This window comes from Pseudopodoces humilis, chromosome 3, assembly GCF_049639895.1.
Source record: "Pseudopodoces humilis isolate 2021_Gansu_Grassland_sample_001 chromosome 3, ASM4963989v1, whole genome shotgun sequence".
NCBI classification, from domain to species: Eukaryota; Metazoa; Chordata; class Aves; order Passeriformes; family Paridae; genus Pseudopodoces; species Pseudopodoces humilis.
In genome coordinates, this window is record NC_142202.1 from 99773348 (window position 1) to 99786154 (window position 12807).

Sequence of the window (12807 nt, forward strand, 5' to 3'; positions counted from 1 at the left end):
AGCTTAATTAATCAAGCTGCACAAAAACACTCCAAAACAACAAACAAACAAAAAAACCCCAAAAACTCTCAACCCAAATAAAGTAAAAATTAAAAAATCTGAATGCAGCAACATCAAATTACTTACTGTATCTTTGTTCCACATTTTTATGATTCGAGAATCCGCAGAGATAATTAAATCCAACTGATGCTGAAACTGAATTGATTTAATAGGCAGGCCATAGTGGTGATCTTTGACTATTAATGGATTACTAGACCGGAGATCATACAATAGGACCTTGAAGAATAAGAGACAAATTGAATTTATAACATTGTAAGATTATGAGGAAGTCATGCCCATCAGATCTTCACTAAACACTTAACTACACTTGAGATTTTACATAAATACATAGGCAGTATTTACATAAAATAAATAATATTAAATTCTGAAAACAACTTATTAGGAGAGCCCAGTTTATTCTAGCCAGGTATTTTAACATCACTATTTTTCCATCTAGAAAAATTAACAAATTTAAGACCTAACCATCTTTCTAATGACTTTTTAATTTCTATTGAAAACAACAAACCTTACTCTTACTAAGAGTATGAAATACTCTTAGTATTTCATAATTCGTAATATTTCACTTCCAGATTCTTGTGTTGTTGTTACATTATTTAAATTTTCAGACTCCCTTCCAAATTCAGTGAATGTAACTTTCCCTCAGTGAAACACCACAGAATGTAATTTTTTATGTTAAGGAAAGTAGAGAGTACAGGCCCTGTCTTCCAAAAACATGTATTTTACCTCCAAAACTTCCTATGGAACTTGAGAAAGTTAAATTTTTCATATGTAAAGTGTGAATAACAGTAATTTTTGGGAAAAATAGTATTATCAGTTTATTTAATCAGAAACACAATTTACAATAAAATTTGTCTGACTTGTACAATAACATAGAAAATACAATTTTCACACATTTATCTGTTCTTGAAGAAGCTTCAGTTTCTAAACCCATGAAAATACTGATGAAGGCAGGAAACAATCCCCACACTTCCCTTTATAAATATGATGGCAAAAATAAATGAATTGAAATGATTCTTCATATCAAGATAAGACACTAAAAATAACAGTTGAAAGACAATAATTTCAGGTTTTTTAGCCACCATCAAGACAAGGCAGAGCACATATGTTGCATTGAGATGGTACTCATAGTCCCAAAAAGCAGCAACTTCCCCACACACTTGACTCAAGTCGTAAGAAAACTGCAAATTTGAACTTACATAGTATGTAGGTTATGAAGATTTAAAGTGGTACCTACAAAATTCTGAAGAGCACAAGCATTTGATAAAATTAAATTGCAGTTTGACTATTACTACTCTATACACATAATTTATGGTCTAATAAATACTTGCAATAATAGATATATACTGCATTCAATGTATAATAGACTTGGATTGGGAATTGCAAGAGCAGAATCTCCTAAGAACTACAGTAGATTAAGTCAAATCTACCTGCCCAGTAGATGTTCCAACAGCCATATTCAAAGCCCCATCAAATTTCAGTGCTGAAATGGATGGCAAACCTTCTATCCTGCAAAGCAAAATGCTTATAGTTAGGCATTCTTTCAATAAAGCCTGGAAATAATATTTTTAATGTTAAAAAGTAGCTAAGTTAATTCTTAGCTAATACTAAATCAGGTATAATTGAAAAATGCTACTTCAAAAAGCTGCACTGTTTACATTCACAACACATATTTATATACAAAAATAGCCACTGCTACTTAGATTAGTGTGTAAGAGAACTTCTTTATGACTAAGAAAATCCTTTACTCACACTAGCAATGACCAGAGAAGAGGCAGGTCATTTTACAGTAAGGTGGGACTTATTTTTAAAACCAAAACTTCTGAAAAATTCAGAACAACACAATTTGAAAAGGTAGCCTTTACTCACTCTGTGTCTGCTGTCACACTGCTTAAAGCACAGTCCAACAGCCCAACTCGATTTCTAGTTCTAGGATCCCAGCATTCCACTTTACCCTAAACAGTTTAGAAAATATGGTTCAAGCTTATGCAGCAGGTGCCTCATAGTCTGAAAACATTTAAATAAAAAAATGAATTATCTAATCTAATGAATAATTAACAAAATTTCCTAGGCTGACATGAGTTGTTCTAATAATGACATAACAGGCTGCACACGTTTCATTTCTAGTTTTTTCAATGCAATCTAAATCAAAATCGCTAACACTAATTTTCTTAAGATTAATAGGGTACACATGCCAGCTAATTTCTACAGATGGCTACACTGCAAAATTAAAGAACATTATTTTTGCTCTCATCTGCAAAATCTCAAGCACTCGGCAACCAAGTAACTAATATTTTATCTGCACTATGCTCTTAAAAGTCATCTTTAACATATTTATACTTAACATAGCAAATGAGACCAACTTAATTAATTAGGTACATGATTTCTTCTTATCCTCCTGCAAGTTATTACAAAAATGAAACAAAATCTACTGCCCTTTTCATAAAAGGCATACAAGCATTTACCTCAGCCGTCCCCATAGCAAACAAGAAGTGTACAGGATTTATGTCACAGACATTACTCTCCCTACAACAGAAAAAGGAGCAAGTTTAATGACCTCAGAACAATTTAACACATGAACACCTAATAAGATTTCTGTAATCATGTACACTATTCCTCAACCTGGAAAAGCAAAAATTGGAGGGAGGGACAGATGGCCACATAACAACAGCTTCCCATATTTAGGGGGAGCTTACTAACAATCTGGAGCCAGAGACAGTGCTGATTACTTCAAACAGGTAAGGTTCCAACTGGATGTAAGCATAATATTTTTATGCTATAAGGATAATTAAGCAATGGAATGTGTTAATCATACAGGCTGGGAAATTTTTATCTTTGGCGCTTTCAAGACCCCCCTTAGAAAATTAATCTGAATTCACATGACGTGCCCTGAGCAGCAGCTTGGGCTCTGAGGTTCTCTGTGTTCCTCTGCCCTTATCCACCACCTACCACCAACACCTGCCTCATCATTCTGCTCCACTGTATTCTTAAACAACTCGATAGGACATGAAAAAATGGCCTCAAGATGTGCCAGGGGAGGTTCACATGGATTCTAGAAAAATTTTCTTCACTGAAGGGATTGCCAAGCATTGGAACAGGCTGCCCAGGGAAGTGGTTCAATTGCTGTCCCTGGACGTATTTCAAAGATGCGTAGATGAGGCGTTTTGGGGACATGGTTTAGTGGTGGACTTGGCAGTGTTGGGTTAATGGTTGGGCTTGATGATGTTAGAGGCCTTTTCCAACCTAAATGAATCTCTAATTCTAATTATGACAAAAGATCTTTATGATTACTTATGTTCTAAAGCTTACATCTCCAAAGTGTTCTGTCTGACCAATGGTCCCCTCTCACCCAAGTATCCTGTTTCTCAGCAGGGTACCCAAGAGCCCTGTATTTCAACAACAATTCTTCCAAAGTAAAAATATTTCTCTGTATACCACTTATCCCAGCACTTTCCAACTTCTATTCAAAGCCCTCTACCTCTAATTCTCATTAGACTCATCCAACTCCCTCACCTCAAAACCTTCTCACAACTTAAGTCTCACCTCTCTAATCCAGATTTTATCCTACACCCTTACCCCTTCCATTCCAGAATTTCCCCTTTTCTTTCTCCTGTTACTCAGTTTTTTATTGTGTCTTCCCAAATACTTCTTCATCCATTAAGCTGTTCTGCCCACTGACAGCAGCTGTTGTCCACCAACAAGCCACTCTATCTAATGAAGTCTGTGCTTCTCATCTGCCTCTCCCCACATGAAAAAAGCTCAGTTCCTACTCTGGTAATGTTTTAAAAAGAATCAGACACATGCTGGAGATATAAAAATTCTCTTTGGGCTACTTACTTCAAGAGCGGAAGGACAAAGACATGTCTGGGAAAGTACATACCCTGTGGGTAGATCTCTATATGATGGCTAAATTGAGTAATAATGGCGAAGTTTTAATGAAATGTTCTTAAGATCAAGTTATGTAATACCTATTTAGTCCATATTAAGCAATTTTAAAACATCCACAAAAGAAAATTCAATTAAACATAAAAACTAGAAGAAAAAAAATTACAGAACATAAAATAAAATGAGACTCAGACTCAGCATATGTTCATTTTCAATTCTGCAAAGCATTTGGGCAGTGTTCAGAGACAGTTCTGGTGGTGAGCATGCTAGAAGTCTGCTTCCACCTAGTGGAAAGAAGACAGAGGTCATGCATTACACAGAACTTACGAAGCTTCAGTTTGCAGGGAGTTCAGAAATCTTCCTTGTTCCAGATTTAGCCTGTAAACTTCAGAACTACAAAAGAAAAACCCAAAATTACTCTTGTGTCTTACAGATACTGAAAGACACTGCTGTAAATTTGGAGGCACTGCAAAGGTTTTTTTCACAGCCTAATTTTGCCAAATACACAATTTGCAGAATTTACAATTTGCAAAAAGACAAACATATACTTTGGTGTTCAAAATACAGAGAAAAATGTGCATAGTGACCATTTATTTATTTTACTTCAATATCCTAACAATTACTACTTTTCCAGGCAAAAGATACATTAATTCATTTCTCAAGATCTTTTAATTTCCTGTGATTTAAGTTACATCTTGAATTTCTACTTACTTTGTTTGAAACCCTAAGGATCTAATTTTATTTTTACTATGTCTTTTCAGAAACCAAATTATGTGATTTAACTCACACTTCACAGCAATAAAACACCAACCAGGATAGGAAAAGTTATTTAATTTTCCTCACTCCATCACTTTTTAAAACAATACACCAACATGCAGTTTTTAATACAAATTTGCAAATACATGATATACATGGTTTAAGAATCAAAGAAAAAAAGCAGATTAAAAATAGCATGGGAAACTGAATTAATTTTAATCTTCCCAAATTTTCCACTCTTCACCATCTCCATTATTAATATGGAAGGAATTGCCACTTCTTCCACTTTTTAACTTTTCTAATATTTTAATGTTCATTCTACTACTGGAAAACACTGCTAACAAAACTGAAACAAAATATTCCACTTAATACCTTGCTCCTACGAAATACAGGTCACACGATGGGTAGTGGTAAGAGAAATCTCTACCAAATTTTGGTATTCTTGTCTTGTAGTAATGGCCATGTTGTGAATGAAACTCCACAAATCTGCCACACTGCAAGAAGACAATCTGAAAGTAAAACAGAAAACACTGAAACATACGGAAACAAACAAGGATCTCCCCAACTTGTCTTACAGCACAAACTTCAGTGATTTTCTTTGTTTTTCAAATTTATGCAGGCTTATCCAAACTTATTCAAACAATTTCTGCTAAAATGACAGAATCAATTAGTGCTTCATCATTCGCACTAGCCACAGCAAAGAGTTTTGTTAATATACATTATATGAATGTTCACAAGAGTAAATGAGACACCCTGAAAGTGACACTGCAGTCAGAACCAGCACAATTAGCTCATGTTCTGCTGCACCAAAATTAACATTTCTACTTCCTTCAAGACACTACAGTTAGCGATTTCTTCCAGGTACAAAGCTGTGCAGACATCAGTAAGTTCACAGGTACTAAGCATGAGCTACACATCCTGACACACAGCAGCATTCCAATAAATGACACCAATGATCTTTCTGCATTTTTGTTCTTTGCCAACTGAGTAAGATCATTTTTTCTTTCTGAAACTTAAGACAAACATCTCAGTCCTGGAAAAACCTGCAGGGAGGCATTACCAGAGAGCTTAATCTACCTCAGTAAATAAATAAGCCAGGTCTTGCTGTTACACTCCTTATGGCAGGTTAACAGGGCACATACCCACAGGAAGGGATTCTTCCCCCTCCAGAGACAGGATCACCCACATCACCTGTTGCACTCAAACCATGGCACTGTGCAATGGAGGAACAGCTGGCTTGTCCCAAACTCATGCCATGCATGATAATCACAGCCAAACCTTTATCTCTGAGCCTCATCCCTATTTAGCTTGGATTAAAAAAGTGATACTTTAGTTTAGCCTGTGTAGTACATGCATCTTCTAAAAACAGTAGATAGTCAATATCTAAAGTCTTCTACCGCTGAATTACACTGTCAGCAATGCAAATAAGGATGAGAAACTCAGGAAAGGTGAGGTACGTAAGTTACTTTAAAGCTGTCATCTTTATTTATAAATCTGTATATTCTTCCCTTAAGAGACATGGAGAAAATACTGACCTGGGCTGGCACTTCATGCTTATTTATCATTAAGTTCCTCCTTACTTGTGTTCTTTTTTTGATACCAGAAACCCTAAGTGTTTCAACTTTTATTCATGGACTTACTCATCTTGGTCCAAGACTAAGCAGAGTATCATAATTCAGAATTCTAACCAAAATTTCATATTAAGTTACAGATACAGTTGCACAGCTAATGCTACACAGTGGTGTTGTTCATATACGTTGCACTTTATTTTTTGCCTAATGCCTTTATGCTTTTTCCTGGAGGCTTCAAACAAACAAAGCTCTTTACTCTTTTACAAATAAAGCTCTGTTCGAAACAATACTCAGACCAATCTTTTCTCTACTATCATTGCAGAAAAAAGAATGTCTGCATTTTTATGCAGTACAGAAGCTACATAAACTATAAGAACACAAAATTAAACCATATTTTATTTAAAAATATCAGTATCATGTGTTCTTAGTTCACTATCACTAAGTCATCAAAAACCTGTTTCAAGGAAGAAAGAAGATGCGGTTTACTTTCAATAAGAAAAGTGAATTTTCTTCTCACCCACTCTGCCTCCAAAAAGATTTTTACAGCTGCCAAAAGGATCCAAATATTCTCCTAATAACTGTCTTATCGCTAATAATTTTCTATTTAAACACAAATTTCTATAATATTGGGCTTGAATATATTTGTGTTCTCTTTCATTAGTAGTGGATACAGCTCACTGTAAATTGTGTTTGTCTTTTCTTTTTACTAAATTAATTTTGGTCACCACCAGAAAACTACAACCTGACAGTAGCAAAAGCACTGGCACTGGTGTGTGGCAAAAATACTACATGGAAATACAGGTCTCCTGGCAAAAAGCTGTGGAAAAAGAATAATACTCTCTCCCAAGTCTGAAACTTAGTCCAAGTCTAAGACTTTTAAGCCTAAAACTGAGAAAAGCACAGCAATGTAACTGGACTTACAGGTGCTAATCTGTATGAAAGAAAACAGGTGCTCTCACTGTGAAAAAGCAAACAAGCCTCAAAGCAACCTTACGGGGATGGCAGAAACAGATATGAGAGACACTATTTTCCCTGGCTATGAAAGGATACTCAGAGCGCCAACAGGGCTACCAAGACTGACAAGGGACAGAATACAGACAGTACCAAAAAAATCCCTCTCTGCAGTAGCAACAGTAAAAACTTGAGATTTTCCTGGGCAGGTTTGACAGGAACTAAAAATTCTTTATGATAAGGTAGAGCAGAATTGCAACAATTTATTCAGTAAATCTGTGGAACCACCATGCCTGCAAATTTTGCCAGAACTGTTCAAGCATTAAAATGATATTTTAAGGTCCCGTTCCAACTGATACTTCTATGATTCTTAAAATTTCATGTGTAATTTCTCAAATATCATTCCCTCTTTCTAACATGTCCACAGAATTATGACAGCTACTTGAAGTTTATTTTTCTTTCTGATGATTTCTTAAGTTTTAGTAAAATAAAATTGAAAACAAGGATTGTATGAAGTTAAAACAGTAGAGCCTCAGCCTGAAATACAGCACCCATTTCAGCTGAAAACACACACTCCTTTCTGTTCATAACCAGTCAGAAACATCTGGGGATACAGCATGTTCCTCAGTCTCCCAAATGACTATTTGGAATGTACAGCCAGAAACATTTTCCACCAGACAGACAAGTGGGAAGCTACTGTAAAGTATCAGCCATTACCTTCTGCTACTTAAACTCATGCACTTCCTTGGAAATCTCACAGGAAAAATGTAAAACAGCTACAAGGCTAGATGATCATGTCTCTGATCAAATGGCAGTATTTATTAAAACAAACCTATACCTGAAATGGTAAGGTCTTTTCACAGAAAAAAAAAAAAAGCGCATAAAATAAACACTCAGGTGATTCCTCCAGGTACAGCAATTAATTAAAAAAAATAAATTAAAAAAAAGACATTACATCTCTCTGCAATTTTTGCCTCATTCATATGCTCATAATCATCATGCCTGTAACAACACTGACAAATCAGGTTGTTAACTTACCCACTGCTACCCCACCTTTCAAAAACAGTGTATGAGTGCATCACTTGTCACAAGGAATCGTGATTAAATGTTAGCCAGAAAGAACAGTTAATTCCATTTTTCATATTATTTTGCTTCTAGGCTAGAACACTATTTGAAGCTTTTCTTTCCAACAGAAAAAAGACTTTAAAAGCACCAAAGCAAATTACAGTACAAAGACACAAAGAAAACAAACAAAATTTTAAAGGTACAAAAAATATTTATCCTGTTTGCTGTTTTTAAGAAAAATATTTCTGTTCCAAAAGCTGTGTTGATTGATTGCCTTTACTATATATGAAAATGCAGTTTAATATACTTACTAAACAACTTTTTCATTTATACACTGAAAGCTATTAAACATACCTTTGAGTAATCATCTGATAATATCTCAAACGTAACCACTAGAGGAGAGAGCAAGAGAATTTTGAGTTAACTAAGCAAGCAAACTTATTTGCAAACATTGGCATAATCCTGAAAACATTTACACTCATGCTAATCTTTAGTCATGTAATTATTCCCCACAGGTGTCAATGCATAATGTAGGCATTAATCTTTAGTAAGATCTCTAATGATGTAACTTGATTTGCAAAACCATAAGTAGCTTTTTAAAACTTTATAAACATATGAAATATCCTGTAATCTTTTTATTGTTCTTCTATGCTTGACACATTCCTCAACACAATGCTCAACCATGTATTTTATTGCTGTGGGAATGTCTAATCAAATGGTTTTCAGTGAGTGTCTGGTCCACGGAGCTTTGGTAATCCATCAAAGGTGATAAAAAATTACATGAGTTTGGACATATATGCATATAACTTGCATATGCAGACCTTCCAAGAGGTCAGCACTTCCACAAAAGAAGTTCTAAGGCTCAAAAACGTCACAAATGTGGAAGCTACAAATCATGCTGAACACTAATGTATTGAACTACCTAGTTTTAATCAAGTGGAGTTGGGAACGTTAGGGAGTAGCTGCTCCAGCTAAATTGGTTCTATTTAAATGAGATAACTCATTTAAAGTTACCTGGAGTGACTCTATGCTAGACTTCAAATTAAACATACTTCTGCAGTCTACTAAGATGCCAGTTCAAAAAAATCTACTTTAAACTCTAATTAGCAGTAAGCATTTATGATTACAATGATTTCTATTCTTTTGAAGAGGGTTTCACTCTTGCTATATGTTCCTCACTCCAGCCTCTCTGAAACCCTGCCTAATAGTGCTCCTTTACCCTACATGACTCCTTGTAGTCCTGAGGCAGAGAGCAAAGAAATACCCTCGTGCTCTTATTACAATTTTTATTTTTCACACCACTTTCATACACATCAAAGTTAAACCAGTTCAACTCTTCTGTAATGAATGTGCTCATTTTCTCACTGTTTTGGTTACCCCTATATCCCAGCTTTCAGTCATCAGTCTTCTAATATCCCAGTTTTCAAACAAAAAAACCTGAAGTAAAAACTCTCACACCCCACTCCCCCCCCAAAAAATCCCTAAACAATCAACCCCATAATTCCTCAAATTTAAGCACCCTAGAAGTTCAGAGCTCTGCCAGCTCCCACCCTCCTCTAACTGCCAGCTGATTCTCCCTTTCCCATTGTCTAGACGGCTCCTTATTTTCCTCATCACAGTTGTTCTCCCACCAAATTAGTAGCAAACAAGGTGTAATTAAGGCCTTGGCCATGCTACCATCTACCCCTAAGTACCTTGTTTCCAGAAAACAAACAGAAAATCAAATCAGCAAACAAACAAACCAATATGCCCATACAGGAAATTCTCTTTACCCTGTGATTCACCTACTGAGCTTGGGCTCCAGAGAGAAAACAGAGCAACCCACAGAGCATTCTCCTACCTTACTGCTTCACAGAACAGGTAAGGGAGATCTTGCCACCACCCAGCCATTGTACCTTTATCACATTCACCGAACAGAACACAGATTTCAGCCACATTCACCCTCTGAGCCCCACATTTTCTAGCTCAAGGTAAATCTTACATCCCTCACACCTGCTTTTTCAAGCAAGGAAAGAACTTTGAAATAAAAATAAAAGGGGAAAATTCAGAGACGAAGACTAGGCAGTTTAACTCTAGATTCTTGTGTTCCCCTGAAGTACATTCTGTACCTTCAGCACAGGGAGCAGAATTTCTGCTCAAGTCCAACCTGAATTATAAATGACAGACATCTTTACAAACAGCCATGGCTTATACTAACCTTCTGAATCTAAGCATCTTTCAAATTTCTGGGATAACTGAAAGGTATCAAAACAGCGGACCCTGGGCTTGTAAGTTCCTGAAAGAATAATTTGATGTTTAATTAAATAAAAAAGTTAAACAAAAAGATAACACAAAAGTTGTTTTTTTTCTTTTAAGTATATCATACATATGGCTTTACTGTGTTTCTACTGTAAGTCCTCTGATCTTCCCAAAGCCTCTGTGACTGGAAAAACATGCCTCTTAGTAACACAACTTTACAGCCTGGTTTCTGCAAGCACCCATTGTATGTAGGTTCTTCTAACTACCAGATACATCATACAGAATCTAGTAACACCTTCCAGTAAATTTGAAAGACCTACTTAAGTATTCATGCTTGGATCCCATTCTGACAGTTACAAAATGCAGCATTATCCTCCTCCTCCTACAAAACAATACTCAAACTATGATGTTCCAAAGTTATTTAACATATGCGCAAGAAAAGTAATTCAGAACTTAGTATTTAACTGTATTATAACAGATCTGTTTTATTAGTTTTTTATTTGGCAGCAGGGGGTTTGGATTAGATTATCTTGAAAAGTGCCTTCCAACCCAAACCATTCTACGATTCTAAGAATGTATGTATTCTAAACAGAAGTGTTCCACAGCTCCCAAGACAGCTGTTCTATCACATGTTAAGAGCCAGCTTCCAGCAGAACGTTCACTTCCACACTTTAAAAGGAACTGTTACCAATTCTACCTGGAACACTAAGTCACTCTGCACCCAAGATTACCTAGGACTTTTGGCCTCTGTTAGACAGTTTGTTAACTCACCAACTGCCATAATATACTGTCCATCTCTCGATACCTTAATCTTTGTGCTAACTGTGGGCATTTCAAAGTCTTGAATAAGTTCAATTCTTCTACGGATATCTGTAAAGAAAAAAAAAATTGTAGAATTAGCACAATTCTATCAGTCAAAAAAATTGTAATGGTTTCCTAAGGAAGCATGTTGAGTTAATTGACTATAGGGAATATCCTTTAGAGATATTATAACTAACATATTATAAACAGATTAGCACAGTCTGCTAACCCTGAGAAGCAGACTATCTATCTCTGTGTAAAATAAATTAGTACTCCAAGGTAACTGTGTAACAAGTTATTATGTAATGTAGTAGTAAATACTCATTCCACACCTACACAATTAAGGCCTTGTATAAGGTATTCCATGCTCCATTACCTCTATGTATTTTTTTTCTTGGTTAAGTGTCTTGTATAACACTTCCTGTGTTATATAGCTTTCATTAAAAAAATAGTTTTTTTTAATTTTGTGTAACAAGCTTAGGCTAAAATGATGTGGTCCTGCTCTAAGATTAGCACAGCATCACAGCGGAGTTTATGGTCTGCTTTTAACATAACAACATGGAATTCATCCATCATGTTTCTGTTACAATCCACAACCCAAATATTTAATGTCTAAAATTTAAAACACCACTGGTTATACAGTGTTCATGTGAAGCTATACAAGAAGTTGAAATAACAATCTGTAGTTTAACTCTCTAGTTTTTATATTATGAGTTAGGGATAACTTCTGTGTATCAGTCAGTGAGAAGTCTCCTCTGGATGTGCACTGATGTATGTGGAGTAGCTGAGTATAGCTGAGCACCCTGCGAGGGGAAAACTCACCCACATCTTTCTTCTGTAAAGCTCTTTTCTTCCTGTCAGAGAGCCACTGCAAGCAAAAGTATACATCAGTCTTGAGCTCATTGTTCATATAGGAACTCGAGAATCACTTAAAGTTTAACCAACCATTTTAAATCTAAGACACTTAGGCCGCTAATTCTTTTGTTGTTGTTGTTTTTTTCCTTGATTATCTTCTAATTTCATTCCACCGGTAAGTTTAACCATTCCACACCAAGAAAACTTACAAAGTCGTGTTGCTTACGGGTCTATGGACCAGCACCGCTACACTCAGAGGTGTAGGAATTCAAACTGCATTTCTAGTTCAAGAAACACTCAGAGCTGTTTCTCGGTAACGATCCCAGCACAGTCGCACATGGACCGGGGCAGCTCAGCCGGGCCGGGCCGGGGCTCGGCCCCCGCGCCGACACCGCGCGGATCAGCTCCCGCCGCGGGACCCGGGCCGAGCCGGGCCGGGCCGGGCCGGGCGCGTTCCCCCCGCCGCACTCACCTCTGGGAGGCTCCTGCCGGCGCTCAGGCTGTAGATCTTCACCTCGTTGAGGCTGGAGACCTGCATGGCCGCAGCTGTGCCCGCCTCTTCCCGGGCAGAGGGGAAGCGGAAGGCGAGCCGCTTCCGCCCGCTCGGCCTCAGCCGGCGGCGTGCGGG

At 36.7% G+C, this 12807-nt stretch overlaps 1 protein-coding gene across 3 annotated transcripts in view; it reads right to left on the reverse strand.

The window, feature by feature from the left end:
• Positions 1-12807, reverse strand: part of NOL10 (nucleolar protein 10) — a 52887-nt gene extending 40080 nt beyond the window's left edge. For all 3 annotated transcript variants that reach the window (XM_005521862.3, XM_014251472.2, XM_014251473.2), the window contains exons 1-11: positions 12652-12807; positions 12147-12192; positions 11295-11393; positions 10483-10560; positions 8640-8677; positions 5071-5207; positions 4270-4335; positions 2523-2583; positions 1927-2012; positions 1488-1566; positions 127-276 (exon numbers count right to left, since the gene is read on the reverse strand). In XM_005521862.3, the coding sequence (XP_005521919.1) occupies positions 127-276; positions 1488-1566; positions 1927-2012; positions 2523-2583; positions 4270-4335; positions 5071-5207; positions 8640-8677; positions 10483-10560; positions 11295-11393; positions 12147-12192; positions 12652-12717 (906 nt within the window). In that variant the 5' untranslated portion in view covers positions 12718-12807. The remainder of the gene's footprint in view (positions 1-126; positions 277-1487; positions 1567-1926; positions 2013-2522; positions 2584-4269; positions 4336-5070; positions 5208-8639; positions 8678-10482; positions 10561-11294; positions 11394-12146; positions 12193-12651) is intronic.